This window comes from Macrotis lagotis, chromosome 6, assembly GCF_037893015.1.
Source record: "Macrotis lagotis isolate mMagLag1 chromosome 6, bilby.v1.9.chrom.fasta, whole genome shotgun sequence".
In the NCBI taxonomy this organism is placed as follows: Eukaryota; Metazoa; Chordata; class Mammalia; order Peramelemorphia; family Peramelidae; genus Macrotis; species Macrotis lagotis.
Genome location: NC_133663.1, coordinates 186,420,353 through 186,436,513, shown reverse-complemented (window position 1 = coordinate 186,436,513; position 16,161 = coordinate 186,420,353). Strand labels below are relative to the sequence as shown.

The 16,161-nt window shown below is 35.6% G+C and overlaps 1 protein-coding gene across 2 annotated transcripts in view; it reads right to left on the bottom strand.

The window, feature by feature from the left end:
• The window catches only part of TMEM255B (transmembrane protein 255B), a 161,519-nt gene that overhangs the window by 102,598 nt on the left and 42,760 nt on the right, over positions 1-16,161 (bottom strand). For both annotated transcript variants that reach the window (XM_074192114.1, XM_074192113.1), the window contains exon 4: positions 9,127-9,216. In XM_074192114.1, the coding sequence (XP_074048215.1) occupies positions 9,127-9,216 (90 nt within the window). The remainder of the gene's footprint in view (positions 1-9,126; positions 9,217-16,161) is intronic.

The following is a 16,161-nucleotide window of genomic DNA, read 5'->3' as shown; positions in this document are numbered from 1 at the left end:
CCTTCACTGAAAGTTTTCCATTGGAGCTTAGCACCAAGCAGAATATTCTCAAAGGCTTATTAACAAAGGTTTAAACTATTTTAAAGCTTAAAGGTGCCCTGAGACTTTTGGAACATCTTTTATTAAAGATGGTATTTTGGGAAAGGACCCTAGACTCACCATCCTTAATTGTCAAGACTTAGCTACCATGATTCAGGTGCATCCTGACTGCTCATCTACTTCCTCTCCTTATCCCATTACTAAGTTCTTTCCAGAACCACTATTCTTAGAAAGACCCACTATTCTATAGACTTGGACATCATACCACCACAGTGATTGTCAGCTCCTCTTTTTTGTCTTTTCTTCCCCCATTAGAATGTAAACTCCTAGAGGATAGGACAAACTTTTGGCAGTTCCCTTGCCTAAAACAAGCTACATGACACAGTGGATAGACTCCTGACTCAGATACTTACCAGCTGTGAGACCCTGGGAAAATCATTTAATGTCTACCTGCCTCCGTTTCCTTAACTGTGAAAGGTGGTAATAAGAGCACCTAATTAATTTATGAGGAACAAGGGAGATAATATTTGTAAAGTGTTAAGCAGAATAGCTGGCACATAGTAGGTGCTTACAAAATGCTTGTTAACTCATTTGTTAATTTGTTGATGACTGCCATAGAAATTACTATATTAGTTGGGGGGGGGGAATTAGATTTCTCCTAAAATCCTTTCTAACTCTGAGATGGTATCATTCTAATAATGATTTTTTAAAATTATAATTGTATTAGGGGAACTATCTAATGAGTCCCATTTCTGGGAATATACTCAGGGAATCAATTTAGATGTGCTCCAAAAGTCCATGATGATTCAGAGTGGAAGATCAGTTCTATATTTCAGAACATGCATAGCTATTGTCTAGTCTTGTCCACTTATGATACGGTCAAGAAAAGATCTTTCGGCCGTCTGTTGAGCCAGAACTGAGAATGACAAGAGAAATGACCCCAGTAAAGAAACTTGCTTTCACTCCTTCCTGGTAGACACAATGTGTAAGCATGATTGTTAATGTTAACCAGCTTTCTTCTATCTCCACTGAATAGGGACTAAGAAAAATGGGTTCACACTGCAGCATTTGATTATAGTTTAGAAAAAAAAAAAGGGTGGACTTCTGATCTTAAGACATAGTAACATTGTGAAAGATGAAATAAAATTTCTTTCACCAAAGATCTTAGTAAACAATCATAGTTTATGGAGTTAGTGCTGAAAGGGACTAGAGGTCATTTAATCAAATGCCCTAACTTTACATATGAGGAAACTGAGGCCTGGCAAGGCTCACACAGACAGTAAGCACAAGGCTATAGTATTTCTATTGCAATACCTGACTCCACATGAGGACATATGTATGCATGTCTACATAGAACAAAGAAGAGATCAACATAATTCTTCATCTTGATATGTCAATGCATCAAAAATATCTGATCTGGTTTTTTGGGGAGGGAGGGACATGGAAACCATCATAAACTTCTTAAAGAAGAGAATATGATTTGTGACCACAGAATTCTAGGCATACTAGTGAAGATTTGTATTTCACATTGTTTTCTCATTGTTTCACCCTATTGACCTCTTCCAAAGGATATCCAACAATTTATAAATATACAGATCAATCCTAATGTATAGAAGCAGCATCAAAAGATTATTTCTTCTGATTGTTATAATTCATAGTTTTATACTTAATAAATCTTCATTCATTTAGAATGTGCTCTTTCATATTCCTCAGAAATGAATAAAACTAAAAATTAAATGACATAAATCTAAAGTTAGCCTTGAGCTACTTCTGACCTTTCAAACCTTCAGTGAGAACATATTTTCATTTCTTCTACATTAATTAAAAATAAAACCTTAACACTCATAAATAGTAAAGATTTCCAATAATGTCACAGAAAACTTGTAAATCTGCTCAATAGCCTGTTACTGTACTTCCTTATAGAAAAGACAAGGAACAGTGGATATTAAATTTGGTTTTTTGCTTCTCTAATTATTTTATAGGTCATGACATCTTATCATTACACAAAAATTAGGGTATACATTCACAAAATTAGGGTAAATTACTTGAAATGTATCATTAAGTAAAAGAGAAGATCAAGTAATTATTTAATTCATTTGATCAATGTTTATAGTCAATTGGATAATTCAGATGAAAACTTCTACTCCAGGGTTTATCAATTGAATTATCTGTAGTTATTTAATGGCCAGATCCTCATTTCATTTTGGTTAGGTCCCCAAGAAGCCAAAACAGGTATTCACACCTTTATATTCAAATTGTTCCTCCTGGGGGGATTCTTCTTTAGTTCCACTAATCCTGTGTTCACTTTTTCTATATTGATCTATAGAGCTCAATGGCTCTGATAGTTCTGTCATCAAAGTTTCAGTCTCCTAATAAACCATTTATGATCCTAGTAATCTTTTAATCAGGCCAGGGAATCCATTGTCTCTTCCCAATGCTGCCCCAATGAAAAATTATGCCCTACTGTTGTGTATTATCTTATAGAAAAAACAATCAGTTACCTGAATTTTTCACTTTTCAGGAGACATTATGGCATGTTCATGGCTGAACTTGAGGCCCAGTAGATAAGTCATATCCAACTCTGAAATTTACTGTGTGGTGACTTAGCACAGCCCCCCCTTACCTCAAATCTAATTTATGTTCTTGTCATGGCATCACATCCCCCTGAAGTTATGGTCTTCTTCAAGAACAAAGGACAAACAACAACAAGTCCCTCAACCCACTTGATCCTTAGGCAACTAAGATCTTTGATTGAGTTATATTGGATTGCAATATGTATTTGGCATAGAGAATTTCTCCACCAACAAAATCAACCAGGGATCCTTGATAAACTGATTTATCAAGATGCTATAACATTCTTCTATATGTTTTTCTTTTCTATATATTCTTTGAACCAAGTATGATTGCATATATATATATATATATATATATATATATGTATATAAAGATATACACAGCAACATACAGAAACATTCTGATCATAACTCTTGGTTAAACTTATCTGTTGTCTTTCAGCAACATAGTAATAGTAACCGATAGAATGCAATTAGGCTCATTGTGAGGACAAAATTTGTTTTCAAGAATTGTCTCATTCTTGTCTTTGCATCCCCAGAGCCTAATGTGGTGATTGATGCATAGTCATTTAACAAACATTTGTTGAATTGAACTGAACTATTGAATTGAGGTCTCTACTGTGTAGATGGGTCAGGGCATCCAGTCTTATATAATGAAAAGCAAACTGATAGATGGAATAGTTCTATAATGGTTCTACTACAAAATACATAAGCTTACAGAATGCAAATTTGTCCATTGTATTTATATTTTGGCAAGTGAACCTCAAAAGCACTTAAGAAGCCACAAAAGGACTTGATACGAGAAACTGTAAATACAGCTGGCCCAATTTGTCATTATTTGTCTTTCACATGAGTGATCAATAAAAACCACTTCTTGTGGTTCCTCATACAGTTCTTTCACGAAGATGAGCCATGATTGGGTAGCCAATCTTGCTCACTAGCCATAGAAAAGCATATCCCTCAAATTTGTGCGGCTTTGCACTTTCAAAGCACTTCTCATGTGTTAAGACTGATTTAAGCCTCACAACAATCCTGAGGTCAAAAGGGAAAGCTATTATGACTACAGTTAGACAGATAAGGAAAGAGGTACAGAGCCATTAATTAACTTATCTATGGCACATAGTTTATTAATGGCAAAGCTGAGATGAGACCAATTTATAGGACCATAGACAGAGAACCAGAATGGCCTGAGGGTCCATAGTCATAGCCTAGTGCCTTCATTTTGCCAGTAAGGCAGCTAAGAGTAAGAGAAGTTAATGCTTTTCCCCAAGGTTAGTAGCAGAGGGTACATTTGAAATCAGGTAGTTTCCACAACACCGTGCTGCTTCCTTGTGTCATAGAATCATAGATCACTAGAGTTATAAAGGGGAAGCATCTATATTTTAAGCCCCTGCTCTGTATCAGACGCTGTGATAAATGCTTTGCAAATATTATCTCATTCAGATAAGTAGACTGAGGCAAAGAGATAAAAGGATTTACCCAAACCTTTAGCTCTAGTTCTAAGAGTCAGCTAATGTTGATCAAAACTATGGTCTAATAATAATAATAACATTTACATAGTAAGACTTACAAAGTACTTTACAATTATTTTCTCATTTGATCCTCACAACAATTCTGGGAGACAGGTGCTATTATTTTGTCCATTTTACAGAAAAAGAAACTGAGGTAGACAGCAATTAAGTGACTGGTTTACATGGTTAGGAAGTCATATTCGAACGCAGATCTTCCTGACTCTAGGTCCAGTACACTATCTACTTCTCCATCTAACTCTCTTTTGTGCTTTTCCATTGCTCTTTCTTTGACCCTGCTGCCCTTTTCCAAATTATTAAAAAGTTGATTGCTCTGTATATTCAAAGGAAAAATCTAACTGGATAACATCTCAATGTCCTGAGCAAGCATTTTCAATGTAATTCAAGTTCACAGGTTATTATGCTAAGTATTCACTATATGCCAGGAACTGCACCAGGTACTGGGGACCCAGAGGGCTATCCTCCTTATTTTGTAGTTGAGGGAACTGAGATTTAGACAGGTGAGGTGACTTACTTAAGGTCACATCCTTAGTATGTGTCTGAGGGAGGATTTGAACCCAGGTCCTCCTGATTCCAAATTCAATGCCCACAATCTCCTTTCCAAGTGGGAAAAAAAAATGCCCTTATCAGTGAAAGTGTCAAAGCTTGCATAGACACTAAGGATTAGTAAATACAATTCTCACAAGAAGAACAAATCTAAATTTCAAAAGATAAGTGACTTTAACAATGCCGATGTTCCTTCAAACAGAACAGGAAGCAAAGAATCTCTCAGTGCCTCAGGTGATGGATTCATGAATCACCACAGTCACTAAAATTCAGTCTTTTGACAATGAGCCTCTCTACTCTTAACTAGGCAACTCCAAAGTTGGCCATCCATCTCCAGGTCTGCACTTCTCTAGTTTCAAAAAACCAGCCAGATTTCATGTTTCACTGGCATTGTCTTTGAGAACCCAAGATCAACTCCAAACTGTCATGAGATCAAAGTGGAAAACTTTAGTGGAGGATGAAGTGGAGGATGCATCCTACCCCTTGTCCAGGCATTAATATATACATTCGCCAAAAGCTCAAGTTCTTGCTGTTTCCAACTTTTCATAATTAAGAATAAGAGATTTGTGTTCCCAGTTTCCTTATCATTAAAGAAAAAAATGAATACAGAAAAGGTTGAGGTATTACAAATCTGGCTACAAAATAAAATTTTGATGTATTCAGGAAAGGAAAAGAAGCAATATGAAAGAGAGGAAAGAAAATGGATAAAACTTGTATTAAGAACACTTCTCACACAAATTAAATTAGATTTAAATAACTGGGCAAATATCAACTGCTCATGGATAGGTAGAGCTAATATAATAAAAATGACAATTCTACCAAAACTAACTACCTGTTTAGTGTCCTACCAATCAAAATTCCAAAAAATTACTTAAATGAGTTAGAAAAAGTTGTAAGTAAATTCATATGGAGAAATAAAGTCAAGAATTTCCAGGGATTTAATGAAAAAAGTACAAAAGAAGGGGACTTAGCCCTACCCAATCTAAAATTATATTTAAAAAGCATCACTCATCAAAACTGTCTGGTTTTAGGGGAGGCTAGGTGGTGCACTGGATAGAGCACTGGCCCTTGGAGTCAGGAGTACCTGGGTTCAAATCTGGTCTCAGACACTTAATAATTACCTAGCTGTGTGGCCTTGGGCAAGCCACTTAACCCCATTTGCCTTTCCGAAAAAAAAAAAAAAAAACACCTGTCTGATTTTGGCTAAGAAATAGAGTGGTGGACCAGTGGAATAGACTAGGTGGAATAGCAGGAAACTATTATAATAATCTGCTGGTTTGATAAACCCAAAGAGTCCAGCTACTGAGATAAATACTCTTTCTTTGATAAAAACTGCTGAGAAAATTGGAAGTTAGTATGGAAGAAACTTAGGTTAGATCAACACCTCACACTCTATACCAAGACAAGATCCAAATGGATACAGGATTTAGACATAAAAACAATACTATAAGAAAATTAGAAGATCAAAGACTAGTTTACCTGTCAGATCTATGGAAAGGGAAGCAGTTTATGACTAAGGAAGAGATGGAGAACATCACTAAAAACAAACTAGATGATTTTAATTACATTAAATTAAAAAGCCTTTTGCATAGATAAAAACTACTGTAACCAAGATCAAAAGAAATGTAGTAAACTGGAAAACAATCTTTACAACTAATGTTTCTGACAAAGGACTCATTTCTAAAATATACAAAGAACTGAGTCATATTTTAAAAAAAAAGCCATTCCCCAGTTGACAAATGGTCAATGGATATGCAAAAGCAATTTACAGATGAGGAGAGCAAAGCAATCCATAGTCATATGAAAAATTACTCTAAATCATTACTTATTAAAGAAATGCAAATTAAAGCTTCTCTAAGGTACCACCTTACACCTCTCAGACTGGCCAATGTGATCAGAAAGGATAATGATCATTGTTAGAAGGTTTGTGGGGGGGGGCGCTAGGTGGCGTAGTGGATAAAGCACCAGCCTTGGAGTCAGGAGTACCTGGGTTCAAATCTGGTCTCAGACACTTAATAATTACCTAGCTGTGTGGCCTTGGGCAAGCCACTTAACCCCATTTGCCTTCAAAAAAAAAAAGGTTTGTGGGAAATCTGGGACACTATTACATTGTTGGTGGATCTGTGAACTCATCCAACCTTTCTGGAGAGAAATTTGGAACTACACCCAAAAGGCAACAAAAATGTGCAAACCCTTTAATCCAGCAATACTACTACTGGGTCTATACCCTGAAGAGATGATGAAAAAAGGTGAAAACATCACTTGTACAAAAATATTCATAGCAGCCCTGTTTGTGGTGGCAAAGAATTGGAAATCAAGTAAATGTCCTTCAACAGGGGAATGGCTTAGCAAACTGTAGTATATGTATGTCATGGACCACTATTGTTCTATTAGAAACCAGGAAGGGCGGGATGTCAGGGAAGCCTGGAGGGATTTGCATGAACTGATGCTGAGTGAGATGAACAGAACCAGAAAAACACTGTACACCCTAACAGAAACATGGGAGTGATGATCAATCTTGAAGGACTCGCTCGTTCCATCAGGGCAACAATCAGGGACAATTTTGGGCTGTCTGCAATGGAGAATACCATCTATATCCAGAGAAAGAACTGTGGAGTCTGAACAAAGTTCAAGGACTATTCCTTTAATTTAGGGGAAAAAAACCTAGTATCTTATTGTCTAATTTTGCTATCTCTTATACTTTATGTTTCTTCCTTAAGGATATGATATCTCTCTCATCACACTCAATTTGGATCAAAGTACAACATGGAAACAATGTGAAGACTGACAAATTGCTTTCAGTGGGGGTGGAGGAGGGACGTAAGATTGGGGGAATAATTGTAAAACAAAATAAATAATATCTTTAATTAAAAAATAAATAAAATTTGAAAAAATACTTTTCTCATAAAAGAAAAACTTGTATTAAGAAGCCATTTCTGACTTATGCTGGCTGTAGGAACTTGACCAAGTTCCTTTCAATGGACCCAGACCAATCTTTAAGGCTATAAATTTCAGAGAAGATCCCTGCCTGCACTGATAGATGTACTCTTATCATCTGAGAGTTCTCTGAACTAATAACAAAGGTCTAATGCCTCTTCTATCATAGAAGAGGGACACAATTCTATTTTTGAAAATAGAGAAAACTAGTTTCATGTACAAAGTTCACAGTGGCATATATAATCTTCTTTATTATTCTATGATTTTTTTAAATATTCAAGTCTATTAAATGATCTTTGTGACCAAATTACTTCTCCCTGAGCTTGCTTCCTTATTTGAAAATAATATGATCTTAAGAGATTGGAAAGTCAAAGATTCTTGCTTTTAACTGATAATCTCTTAAATCTGTCCTGATCCTGCTATGAATAGCACATTGGAAATTAAAGAAAATTATGATTACCTAGAGAGTATGAGCTATCTTTTATTTTTAGGGTTTTTTTTGCAAGGCAAATGGGGTTAAGTGGCTTGCCCAAGGCCACACAGCTTAGATGTATGAGCTATCTTTAAAAGCCAAGCTAGATATTTCAAAATTTTGAAAAAATCAATAATTGGTGTCCAGATGATATGCACACTGCCCTAAATGTACTAGATGATTATTCTTTTCTTGACTTTGTGACTTTAGATCAAGGTTAAATCTCAAGGCTCTATCACATGATTTAGAATCAATTACCTTATTTTATAGATAAGAAGAGGCCTAGAGAGGTTAAAATGAAGTGATCTACCCAAATTAACCATAAGTGGTAAACCCATGATTCAAATCCAAATCTTCCAACTCCATGCCTAATGATCATTCCATTACATGATGTCTCCTCGTGCCTGAGTAGGAGAGGTGCTGAAATAATATTGTCAACATTCTGACCTAAGAAGCCATTAGCTATGGAAAATCTTGCCCTATCCTCCTCTCATTTTTTCCTTAGAAACTCAGGCTATTGCTGGCACTAATTACAAGTGCTTGGCAGAGAAGGGTTTCCTCCTGGCCTTCATCCACTGGAACTCTCACTATTGTTAGCCAACAAAGAATTTCTTTAGCAGGATGGAGAAGGGGCAGGGGGAAGGAAACAAACATTAAATATGTCTACACTTGTGTGTCTCCATGGCACTAAGGACTTTACGAATATTTCATTTGATCCTCATTATTGATCCTCTAAGTGCTATTATTCCTACTTTATAGTTGAAGAAAATGAAGCAAACGGAGGTTAAGTGGCTTGTCCTGCATCACTCAGTCAGCATATCTGAGGCTAAGTTTGAACCCAGGTCTTCCTGACTCCAAGCATCCACTCTTGTCAACTAGCTGTCTCTCATGAGCACAAAAGAAGGGTGGTAAGAATCAAATATTGAAAGATTCTGAGCTGTGTCACCGTGGAACTCATTATTTTTACCTGTAAAAAACATTTAGGAATAGAAGGAAGATGGGAAAAAGGGATCATTAAGATAGTACTCACTATGTGTCGGGCTGCAAAAACTCCATCAACGATTGCACAGCAGAATGCGGCCACCACACCAAAGCTGATAAATACTATGGCAGCTACCAACTACAAGAGGAAAAGAAAAGGTGGGGTGGACATGTGTTTTTTTAGAGTAATAACGAAATCTTTTAAATATAAATTTCTCAAACTAGAGAAAATTTTCCCTCCTAACATAAATGACATAATTACATATGAGTCTGTATAGTACACACAAATACACACACACACACACACACACAATTACAACTTTTTTCTTTACTTATCTTGGTTTCTGGTAGAGAAATATAATGGAATTTCACATTTTGTAAAGCAGAGATCTAATACGCACAGCCCACAATACTCCCCAGTATTGCCTGAACTAGATTAAATTGTAATTGGGAAACATTTAGCAAAATAAATATATAATAAAACATAAATAATATCATTTTTTGAAACTAAGTGAATATACAGGCTAAAGGTATCTATTTGAGTCTGACACAAATGATATAAAATGCTTTATCAGATACCTCAGATATTTAATTTCAATGCTAACTCCATGATTTTAAGTATAATCCTTTGTGCAGGACTTCCGAACTATAGATAAAATGTTAGAAGTAGAATTTAGGGGTGTTACTGGAAATATTTTTATAAACTGAAATTTTGCTTGTTGTACCCACTTAGCTAGGTGACCCAATGGATACAGAGCTGGGACTGAAGTCAGGAAGACACAAATTCTTGACTTCAAATTTAGCCTCAGATACTTATGAGCTGTGTGATCCTAAAGAAGTCATTTGGGGCAGCTAGGTGGCGCAGTGGATAAAGCACTGGCCTTGGAGTCAGGAGTACCTGAGTTCAAATCTGACCTCAGATACTTAATAATTACCTAGCTGTGTGGCCTTGGGCAAGCTACTTAACCCCATTTGCCTTGAAAAATCTAAAAAAAAAAAAAAAAAAGGAGACATTTAACCCTGTTTGCCAGTTGCCTCATCTATAATTTGAACTGGAAAAGGGAATGGCAAATCACTCCAGTATCTTTGCCAAAAAAAAAAAAATTGGAATTGAAAATACTCAACAAGGGTAGCTAGGTGGCACAGTGAATAGAACATTGACCCTGGAGTCAGGAGGACCTGAAATCAAATTTGACCCCAGACACTTAATAATTGCCTAGCTGTATGACGTTGGGTAAGTCACTTAACCCCATTGCCTTAAATAAATAAAATTTTTAAAAAACAAAATACTCAACAACAATAGCATATATGTTCATAGTCATGAGATGAAAAATCTTGTTAATGGAATGAGCACTGGATGAGTCAGATAAGTCAAAAGAATCCAGTTCAAATTGGGGATCTCTACTTATGACTTATATTTGGGAAACCAGCTAACAATTCTGGGATGCTTGCTATCTCCTAAAAATGAAGAGGCTATGAAAATATAACCAGTTTGGGGAAAGGAATCCTCCTTATCTGATGAAAACTGCTATGAAAACTAGAAAGCAGTTTGACAAAAGATAGGATTTAAATGACACCTCACATCTTATACCACAATAAGTTCCTAATAGATAACTGACCTAAATATGAAAAGTCACACCATTAAAATAAAACCCTGGAGAAAATAGATAAAGATGTTTTTTACAACTTTGGGTAAGGAAAGAATTCATATCCAAACAAGGGATAAAGGAATTCACAAAAGAAAAAAAGATAGCTTTGGTTGCATGATTGAAAAGCACAAATTTTGAAAATCAACAGAGCTAGGATTAAAAGTTATTGATTAGGAAAATTGCACTGAATCTCTATGACAATATCCTGGATATTGAAATTAGGTATAAGTCCATGAGTCATCTACCAACAGATAAATAGTCAAACATATGAACAAACAGCTCTTTATAAAAATTGCAAACTATCCTACTAAAATGTCCAAAACTTTGATCCAGAGATCTATGGCTCTGTACATTCCCTAAGATGGCAAAAAATAGAAAGGCCCCAAAATATTTATAGCATTTATTTATATAGTAGCAAAGAACTGAAAATAATGGGGGAAGGGCTAAACAAATTGTGTTACATGATTGTACATGAATAATATTTCATTGGAAAGTTATCATGCTATAAGTGAGGATGAATATAAAGGGAAGCAGGAGGAGATGTATGGATAGAAAGAAATAACAATATATATATGATGTTTCCAACAATAAAAATAGAAAAAATAATGCCCCCAGTCCATTAGCTCCCCACCTCACCCAAAAAAAACTGAACCCTGTATAATTGTAATGATAAAACTTAACCCTGGAGAGGAGAATTTGCACCTCCCTTCCTTCTTTGCAGGATTTGGGGAATAGGCATATATATAGTCTTAGACATGGTGATATGTTGGTTAATTTTGCGCTCTCTTGCTCTCTCTTTCTCTTGCTCTCTTCCCCTGCCCCCACCTCCTTTCCCTCTATTTATTACAAAGAATGATGCTCTGAATAAGTGAGGGAAAAGGTATGTATTTGAAATGGAAAGTGATATAGGGGCGGCTAGGTGGCAACGCACCAGCCTTGGAGTCAGGAGTACCTGGGTTCAAATCTGGTCTCAGACACTTAATAATTACCTAGCTGTGTGGCCTTGGGCAAGCCACTTAACCCTATTTGCCTTGCAAAAACCTAAAAAAAAAACGAAAGTGATATAAAAGCAAAATATTTCAATAAAAATATTTAAAGAACTTTTTGAAAGATAGTTTCAAATCAGAAAGGACAATGATCAATGTTGGAAGGGATGTGGGAAATCTGGGAGACTAATACATTGTTGGTGGAGCTATGAACTCATCCAACCTTTCTGGAGAGCAATTTGGAATTACACCCAAAGGGCAACAAAAATGTGCATATCCTTTGATCCAGCAATATCACTACTGGGTCTATACCCTGAATAGATTATGAAAAAGGGTAAAAGGGTAAAAAAGGGTTAAAAGGGTAAAAAACATCACTTGTACAAAAATATTCATAGCACCTCTGTTTGCGGTGGCAAAGAAATGGAAACTGAGGGAATATCCATCAATTGGGGAATGGTTTAAACAAACTGTGGTATATGTGTGTGATGAAACACTATTGTTCCAATAGAACCCAGGAGGGATGGGAATTCAGGGAAGCCTGAAAGGATTTGCCTGAACTGATGCTGAGCAAGATGAGCAGAACCAGAAGATACCCTAACAGCAACATGGGAATAATGATCAAACTTAATGGACTTGCTCATACCAACAGGGCAACAATCAGGCACAATTTTGGGGTATCTGTAACAGAGAATGCCATCTGTATCCTGAGAAAGAATTGTGGAGTTTGAACAAAGACCAAGGACTATTACTTTTAATTTTAAAAAATGTCTTATTTTGTAATTCTGCTATATCTTATACTATATGTTTCTTCCTTAAGAATATGATTTCTCTCTCAACACATTCAACTTAGATCAATGTATACTATGGAAACAATGTAAAGACTAACAGACTGCCTTCTGGGGGTAGGGTGGGGGAGGGAAGCAAAATTGGGGGGGAATTATAAAACTCAAAATTTTTAAAATATATTTAAAAAGAAAGATAATTTCAAATTACTAATAATACAATATAATGTAACAGAGATATTTCCTAATACTGCCTCTCCTTCTGACTTTAGTATGTTAGTGAGACTATTATTCATCCAGTTTCCACACATTTGCAGCATTGGTCTCATCTTTGCTTCCTCCATTTGTATATCTTTCTATGTCCAACTACTTAGGAAATTCTATTGATTCCAATTTTTTAATCTTTATTACATTCATTCCCTTCTCTCTGTTCTTCTAGTCCATTCTAGTTCAGGCCTTCTTTATTTCTGGTAGAAAAATGATACGGTTTTCATTTCAAACTACTGTGATAGTCTCCTAACTGTTCTTAAATCCATTCTCTCTCTTTCCCAAAGCATCTTCTAGAGAGTTGCTAAAGAAACAAGAGTGACTTCCTATAGCTATTAGAATAAAATGCAGGGGCAGATAGGTGCACAGTGGATAGAGCACCAGCCCTGAAGTCAAGAGTATCTGAGTTCAAATCTGACCTCAGACACTTAATAATTACCTAGCTGTGTGGCATTGGGCAAGCCATTTAACCCCATTTGCCTTGCAAAAAACCTAAAAAAAATAAAATGAAATGAAAACTTTCAGTAAAAGATCTAAAGACTTTCACAAAATGACTCTAGGCTACCTCTTTGCACATCATTTTCTTTCATGAATTTTAGATTTGAACAAAAATGTTCTATTTGCTGTTCCCTCTTAATATTCCACCTTATCTCTCCATGATTCCTTGGATTTCTCATTTTGTGAATATATTCACCCTTTTAGAATTCCTAGCTTCTTCCAAGGCTCAGCTTACGTGACAGTTATTACACATGACTCTTTACTCTCATACTCATTTGCTAGAGCTTTCTTTCTCATTAATATTATATGCATACATTTTGCATTTATTTATATGTGCACTTGTTTCCAACCACCTCATCTATAAAAATGAAGGTATAGATCAGATGCTCTATAAAGTCTCTTCCACCTTTAATTCCTATAAAAGTTTGATTGTCCCAAGTCACACAGTCCATTCATCTGCTGACTGTATGAGATTTCCTGGCTCCAACCTGGATTCCTAAATTGGTCATTTCCACGCTACCTTAAATATCCTGGATGACCTTGCTTTTTTTACCTTTTGCCCACCCCATGATGTCAATCTTTAATCTAAGAAGAGAAATTTTTCTTTTTCTCTTTCACTCCTCAAATTAACTGATGATGCTTCATCTCTAATAACCCTCTCCATTACTAGCCATAACTCTTCTCATTCCTTTAGCCCCTTTTAAGTTAACAATGAAAAAGTAGGCAAACACCTCCAACTACTTTTTTCACAATCTAAGCTCAATGGAATTTCATGCCTTCCAACTATATCATATTCTCCTGATCTTTATCAATGTCTACCAATCTCCAAGAAGCAAATCTGATTTTCTTACTCAAAATGCTTCCAACTTTTTATTATTGAATGTCCATCTTCTGTCCTGTATGGTTAAATTCAGACAGGTAACTCTAGGCTGTATTCTGTGCCCATTATTCCATTATTCCATTTTCTAGTGAGTGGTGAATAGTCTTGCATTATTAAGGTCTTTCTCCTAATGACCTGCAGAACTTGTTTCTTAATTAAATTGTTAAATTTAACTACTGTGTTAAACCATGGTGTTAATGATTGTGGTCATGGAATATGTTGTGCTAAGTATTTTGTTTTGTTTTGTTTTGTTTTCTGGCAGTGATCTGTAATTCTTACAATTGGAATTGTATTTCCTATGTTTAGAAGTTATGGGCAGTTCTCTTCTGTGATTTCCTTCATCATGGTGTTGTTTTTTGGTGGTTGTTTTACTGCTTCTGGGAGATTTATCCTCCTTAGGTTGTCTCTGCTCATCCTAGCTTCAGGTTCAGTATGTTTTGCTTACATAGTGGATATGTTTTTATTTAATGTTACTGGATTTTTTTGCTTCTCTTAAGTTTTGTGTATTTACTTTCCCAGTCTATTGTTCCCTCTTTTGTTTCTTTGGAGAGTTTGCCATTGCAGATCAAGTTACATAGTCTGCTCTTTTTTTTTTAACATTAATCTATTTTTATTTTGCTACTGTAAAAGTTTTTTTATTTTTTTTAGTTTTTTGCAAGGCAATGGGGTTAAGTGGCTTGCCCAAGGCCACACAGCTAGGCAATTATTAAGTGTCTGAGGCCGGATTTGAACCCAGGTACTCCTGACTCCAGGGCCGGTGCTTTATCCACTGAACCACCTAGACACCCCTTATTTCTACTATTTCTTAAAGCACTGAAGCAGTCTGTTTTGCTTACATAGTGGATATATTTTTATTTAATGTTACTGGGGATTTTTGTTTCTCTTCAGTTTTGTGTATTTACTTTCCCAGTCTATTGTTGCTTCTTTTGTTTCTTTGGAGTTTGCCATTGCAGATCAAGTTATATAGTCTGCTTTTTTTTTTAAATTATTCTCTTTTTATTTTGCTACTGTAAAAGTTTTTTGATTTTTTTTTTAGCTTTTTGCAAGGCAATGGGGTTAAGTGGCTTGCCCAAGGCTACACAGCTAGGCAATTATTAAGTGTCTGAGGCCGGATTTGAACCCAGGTACTCCTGACTCCAGGGCCGGTGCTCTATCCACTGAACCACCCAGCTGCCCCTTAATGTAAAAGTTTTAAAGAAAAATATCTTAATAGCATTTTCTCATAGTAATTCATAGTATTCAGAGTAGTAAACAATTAGAAATTGAGAAACAGGGAGAAAAACATAGTTTTTGATGGGGGGAAATTGAATGACATGGTAAAATACAACAAATATTTCTAATATTAAAAACTATGTATAGTATTAATTTAGTTCTCATCTTTATTGAATGGTCAATGCAAGTTTAAATATAATTTAATGTATAAGCTTGATATGACAAAGAACTTCATGTAATTTTAGTGCCTATGGGAACTTCATCTGTGAAGAAGGATTTCTTAGACTTTTGCTAGATGGGCCTCCAAGGAGAAAAATCATTGACTTAGTTCTCAGAAACAGGAATAAAACCCACGCTTTCTAGTATTTTAAAGAAAGTTGCTGATATGGCAAAAGATATAGTTTCCTTAAAAGACCTTTCTTGTCCATGATGAGTTGGTCAATATTGATGTATGCAGCTGTACTCAGCAATTCAGAGAGCTAAGACAACTCTGGGAGACTGGCTATGGACAATGCTATCCATATCCAGAGGAAGAAAAAAAACCCCTACAGAATCTGAATGAATATTACATTCAATTTTTTTAAATTTCTCTCATGTTTTTCTTTCCTATCTCATGGTTATCTTTCTTTTCCCTTATTCCTAATTCCTCATACTGAAAATGACTAATCTTTAAACATGTTAAATACAAATATGTATATACCATATTCACCAGACCGTTCACAGCTGAAGGGGAGGGGGGGTAGGAATGGAGGGTGGAAGGAAATTTTGTAACTTAAAAATATGCATATTCATGTGGATGAATATTGAAAA